The 5,630-nt window shown below is 62.3% G+C and overlaps 1 protein-coding gene across 2 annotated transcripts; it reads right to left on the minus strand.

The window, feature by feature from the left end:
* On the minus strand, positions 1–4,729 carry Cbx8 (chromobox 8). Of its 2 annotated transcripts, none has more exons than XM_070031583.1 (5): positions 4,601–4,729; positions 4,156–4,199; positions 3,896–3,961; positions 3,737–3,803; positions 1–3,288 (listed from the first exon to the last, which is right to left on the minus strand). In XM_070031583.1, exons 1-5 carry the CDS (start codon positions 4,667–4,669, stop codon positions 2,386–2,388), a joined length of 1,149 nt encoding a protein of 382 aa, XP_069887684.1. In that variant the 5' UTR covers positions 4,670–4,729; the 3' UTR covers positions 1–2,385. The 2 variants fall into 2 exon arrangements, with proteins under 2 accessions (XP_069887684.1, XP_069887683.1); XM_070031582.1 differs by having other exon boundaries at positions 3,668–3,803.
* Positions 4,730–5,630: the final 901 nt, after the last annotated feature.

Raw genomic sequence — 5,630 nt, forward strand, 5'->3', positions numbered from 1 at the left:
ACAGACATTCAAGACATAAGAGGATAGGTACCCAAGCTTCTCTCTCAAGCGGAGGCAGAGCCTAAAACCAATCTGTGATGAACACAAATCTGAGAAATCAACACACACACAAGCCACAAGCCCCTGGCGGGCCAGTGCTGACTCCCGGCCCGGCCCCTGCTCGGCCCCCAGGTCAGCACGCTGTAGAGTGAGCCAGCACAGGAGGTGAACACTCCAGCCAAGGGCAGCTGGCAGGACGAGCGGCAGCGTGGAGTGGCTCAGAGCCAAGCGGTGCCCAGCAAGGCCGAGGGAGGGCGGGTGGGAGCGGGGAGGGGGGGGGGAGCCAGGAAGTTTGGAAGAGAAAGGCAGGTGACAGCCAGGTAAAGATGCAAAGCTGGGAACTACCAACTACTTAGACAGACACGCCCCTTCAAAGCAGTTTCGTCTGAAAATATGTCAACATTTAAACAGACACACGGCCAACCGCACTTCTTTATACAAAGTCTAAAGTATCAGTTTTACAAATGTAAAATCAGGTAAAAAAAAAAAAAACCCTCCATGCCACCGGGGCCTCTCTTCAGGCGCAATCTGATCATCAACACTGAAATCAAGTCTTACCCCGGTTTCTTTTCCTTTCTCTTTAAAGGCAAGAATGTCTGGAGCGGACAGGCTGAGAAGCTGGAGCCCAGTGTGGAGGAGGACAGGCGGCATCCCTGCCGGCCACTCCCCACCTCCAAGCTCCCCCAGCCCAATCCTAACTACCAACAGGCTTGCTCCTGCACAGGCCCCGAACCCCTCCCAGCAGAAGCCCTAAAACACTTCGATCTTTGCTGGCCCTTTAAGGGTGGGGAGGGTGAAATAGTGGTCGGGTTGGAGTTGGAAGGGGCGGAGGGGGGTTGAGGGATACATTTGTGCTTTTGAGTCGAGAAGGGGCTGGAGCCAGGGAGCGAGGGGTCTCTGGGCCCGACCCGGCACAGCACGGCCTGCCTTTGCCGCTCACCACCGCCAACTCCGGAGGCCAACTCCCGCTCCTCCTCCCTCCTCCGGCGGCGTCTGGGTGCGGAGTTCATGTACAGAGCACTGGGCTCGAAAAGGTCTATAAATTACAGCTTTTGCTTTTAGGAAGGGGGTGGGAAAAAAGGGAAAAGCAAAAAGTCGAGATGTACATTCCTGGATGGAAACCCAGACGCGGCTCCTGCTTCCTCTTGCCCCACCACCACGGCCGCCGCCACCAAGACAAGAATCGGGCTGGGGCTGTGACCCCGGCCCGGCCCAGCCAGGCCCTCGGGGAGGGCCGCCCGGGGCAGCGTCCTGCGCAGGGTGAGCACCCTGCTGGGTGGCCTGGCCTGGGGCCAGAATCCTTTCCTGAGCTGCCCGCCCTCCCCGAGAGGGTGGGAGGCTCCACCGAGTCTTCCCGGGAGGCGGGGTGGCCATCTCTCCTGGCGCAAAGGACAAGTCCGCCCGAACACTTTTCTTGTAAAGCAACTGTCTGGAGGCCTGGGCACTGACACGCAATCCTCCCAATTTATCCTGGCATTTCGGGAATGTAAACAGATTCGCTGGGTTTCTTTTCTCTCTGCGGAATTAAGGAAAGGAATGGAGGGAACGGGGAGATTTTTGTCCCCATGACAAATACACGGGATCCGCATGTGTACCGCACACACGTCTCCCGCACACGTCTCCCGTAAAGTGCATTTTCTGGTATGGTCCTGGGGGAGGGGGAGAGCAGCTCCCCACGTACATTTTACCCTCAACAACACACACACAAAAGAGTTACTCAAGTTCATACCTTTTCCCCCCTTAATAGACTTCTTAATCTTCAAAAATAGAAGAAAAAAAACTGGGCTGACCCGCCCCCTTTTTGCTGATTGGGAAGCCAATGTTTTGTTGGTCTAGCTGGCCAATGGGAAGAGAGAAAAATCCGGGCCTGCTTTGGTGCCAGGAGTCTGGCACTGGGAATGTGGAGCCGGGAGGGGGGTCAGGTGGGCAGCCCAGGACCCCCCAGACACTCAGCAGCCTCTGCTTGGGCCCACAACTTGCCAAGTGCCCTGGGGGACAGGAACCCCTCCTGTCCTGGTTCAGACTGTCTGCCCCTACTAAACCACAATGTCTGTCTCTCTTTCTCCTCTTTTAAATAAAACAACTTTAAGAGCTGAAATATATATATATTTAGATATTTTTCTTAAATAACATATTTACATCTAATAGAAAATATAACTCTAGAGATAATTTTCCAACCGAAACTGAGAGGGAGGAAGGAGGACGGAAAGGGGCAGAGGGGTGTGAAATCAGGGACAGGACCAGGCAAGGCCACATCCCATCCAGAAATAAAAAAAATAAAAATAAAAGCACTCGGCAAGGTTGCACTCACTCTCGCCTGCTCTCGCCCTGACCCCCACCGGCAGTTCATCTTTTCTCTTTAAAGAAGCCTTGGTCCGTGCTACTTTCCTTAATGGTGACGGTCAGAAAGTTTGAGGTCACGTCGGTGACCACCACCTTCTCCAGGTTAGTCAGGGAGGGGCTCCAGGACTCTTCCTCTGGGTCCCCCAAGATTCTGGCCACTGGGATTCTGGCGATGAGGGAGGGCCTTCCCCCCTGGGCCCCCATGTCCCGATACAAGCTCCCCACCGAGCCTGGGGTGCCTGACCCATGCCGAACCCGTGGCCCACCAGGATCCAGGGCGCCCTGGCCTTTGGCCTCCAGGAAGGCAGCCCTGTGCTTTATGACCCTGGCTGGGAAGGTGTCCACAGCCAACTTGCCCACTGCCTCCGCTGCTGCGCCAGGGCTGGTCAGACCACATTGCAGCAGGTCCGAGTCCTGCCTTCTGGCCAGCTGGATCACACTGTGGCCAGCTGGGAACTTCCCGGTCCCGGAAGGCATGTCATCCAGCTTCCTGCCCTTCAGGTATTCTCCGAGGCCATCACTGGACTCTCCCAAGGGCCTCTGCGAAGAGTCTAGAAGCTCCTTGCGGGGTTTGGGGCCTCGTTTCTTAGAGCTGTCCCCTGGAGAGCTGGGTTTGTCATCCATGCGGCTGGCGCTCCGTTCCCGTTCCCGCTCCCGTTCTCGCTCCCGCTCCCTCTCTCGCTCTCGGTCACGATCCCGGTCCCGGTCTCTTGGGGGTTCTGCACGGCAGGTGCTGCTGGTGCTGCTGCTGCTCCCTGGAGGAGACAGACCCATGTTCCGAAGGCCCTCTCTGCCCCGGGAAGCGGATGCCAGGTCCTGTGGGGAGCGACCTGGGTAGGGGATCCTGATTCCCCGTGCAGAGTCACTTCTGAACTCGTAGGTTTTGGCTTTTGCCTTGGCCTGGGCCTGCAGAAAGAGAGCCAGCGAGAGGAGGCGTCAAGGGTGAAGCAGGGCCCCGCCCCCCCACCCCTCCTCCAGCCTTGACCTCCCAGCTTCACCCAGCAGCTTGGGAAGTTCTATATGGGTGGGGCTTAGCGGTGTGGCAGTCTGGGGGGAGGGGAAAGGGGATTTGTCCTGAAGCCATTTGCAGCCAGCACACTAGGGTATTCCATTGTAGATCCTTTTGGGACGGCTCAGGGAGAGCATAAAGGCATTCGGGAATGTCTAAGCTCCACCACCCAAACACTCCTGGGGGCCGCCACTGACTTCCTGACAAGCTGTCAGGGGACTCCCTCCTAGAATACAAACAGGCCGCGAGTGTGGACACCCCCATTGGCTCACAAACCCTCAGGGTCCGCTTTGCATGAAGTGACTGGACAATATCGCTGTCGGCCATTGGACACTGCCACTCTACCTTGAGAAGGAAGGTTTTAGGTTTGGGTCCTCGTTTTTTGGGGCCATAGAGTTCCATCTCTCGTTCCCTGGAGAGAGGGAGAGGGGAGGGGGTGTGAGTGGGGCTCCGGTCCAGGCCCGCGAGGCCACCCCGCTCCCCCCACCCTGCCGGGGTCGGTACCTTTCCTCAAAGGCTGCGAGCAGCCGGGCATCGAGGATGTTTTCTTCCGGCTCCCAGGTGCTGTATCTAGAGGGGGTCGGGGAGAGGGGAGGGGGCGTCATTCTCGAGAGCAGGGAGCGTGCGTGTGCACGCGCGTGAGTCTGTGCGTGTTAACTTTTCTACGGGCCTCGCATCGCATCTCAACGTCCAAGGGAAAAGAGGAAGAAAGAGACCTCCGGAGTCCCCAGCGCGGGGTGGAGGGCTGCCCGTAACCTACTTACTTCTGCGACCAGCCCTTCCACTTCACGAGGTATTCCATGCGGCCCTGCGGATGCAAAGGAGAACACGCGTGTGTGCGTGTGTGCGCGCGCGCGCGTGTGCAGGGAGGGAGGCACGACGAAGACACAGAAACGAGGCGAAAACGCACGCCCCGGACCCCGCCGCCGCCGCGGGCACGCACCCACCGCACCGCCCTGCGCGGGGCGCCGCACACAAAGTGCGTGCCCCGCATCCCGCCCCCCGCCCCCCGCCCGTGCGAGCCGTGCACCGCCGCCGCGAGCAGCAGCGGCAGCAGCGGCGCAGCGCCGGGCTCGGCTCGGCTCAGCTCAGCGCCGCCGCCGCCGCCGCCGCGGCCGGGAGGGGGGAAGGGAGGCTGGGCTGCAGGGGGGGAGCCCGGCCGGAGGGGAGGGCCCCGCCGCGCCGCGGCCCGACGCCCGGGGCACCTACTTTCCGGATGCGCCGCTTCAGCAGGGCTTCGGCCGCGAACACCCGCTCCCCCACCGCCGAGAGCTCCATGTTGACTCGCCGCTTCCCCCTCGGCCGCTTCCAGGAGCAGAAAAGCAGCAGCCAGCGCGCGACAGCCCATAATACTCTCCCGCTGACGTCAGCTCTCCGCCCGCCCCGCGCCCGCTCCCTCCCGCGGCCCCCGCCCTCGCGGCTGCGCTCCGCTCCCTCCTCCCCCGCCCCGCGCTTCCTCCCGCCCCACGTGTTGCTAACGACGTTGCTAAAGCCGAGCCGCCGGGACCGGCTCCTCGGGCGCGGATTGGACAGGCTCTAGGCCACGCCCCTCGCCCTGCCTCCCCCGCGTTGCTACGTGACCCGCGTTCCAATCGCCAGGGGGCGGAGCCCAAATTGACTAGAGACTGAGCGCGCGGAGGTGGGGGCCGCCGGCGGAAGTGACGCCGCGGGGAGGGCGGGCCCGGCCGCTGTCAGTCTGGGAGGCTGGCCGGGGGGGCGCACGGGGGGGGCGGGCAGCCCTGCCTCCTCTCCCGGGCCCCCTCCCCAGCCGCCAAGTTGTCCCCGCGGCGCTCTGCGTCCCCCTCGGCTCTCGCCGGGACCCCCGCGGCGGTGTCAGCCAGACCCCTCCCCGCCGCTCGCGGCGCACAATGCCCCGTGCTCCGGTACTGGAGCGTCCAGCCGCGCCCGCCCGAACCCCGAGACCCGCCGAGCGCCCTCGCTGCCCCCCCCATACGCCCGGCCCGCGGTCTCCATGGAAACGCCTCCCTCCCACCCCCACTGTCGCGGGTCCCACCTCGCTAACAAATCACTGCTCCTGCCCGGATCTGCCGCGCGACCGGGCCTTCGCCCACCGGATGGACCCCGCGAGCCGGGCGGACCGGACAGCGCCGAGGCCGAGCGCAGACCCGGTGCAGGCCCAGCTGCTCCCGACCGCGATCCCGCAGGAGAGGTCGCGCCTCCTCCCACCCCACCACCGCCCCAGCCGCTGCCCCTGCTGCCCAGCCGCTACCCCTGCTGC

Source organism: Dipodomys merriami, unplaced genomic scaffold (assembly GCF_024711535.1).
Source record: "Dipodomys merriami isolate MVZ:Mamm:240054 unplaced genomic scaffold, mDipMer1.0.p SCAF_202, whole genome shotgun sequence".
Classification (NCBI taxonomy): domain Eukaryota; kingdom Metazoa; phylum Chordata; class Mammalia; order Rodentia; family Heteromyidae; genus Dipodomys; species Dipodomys merriami.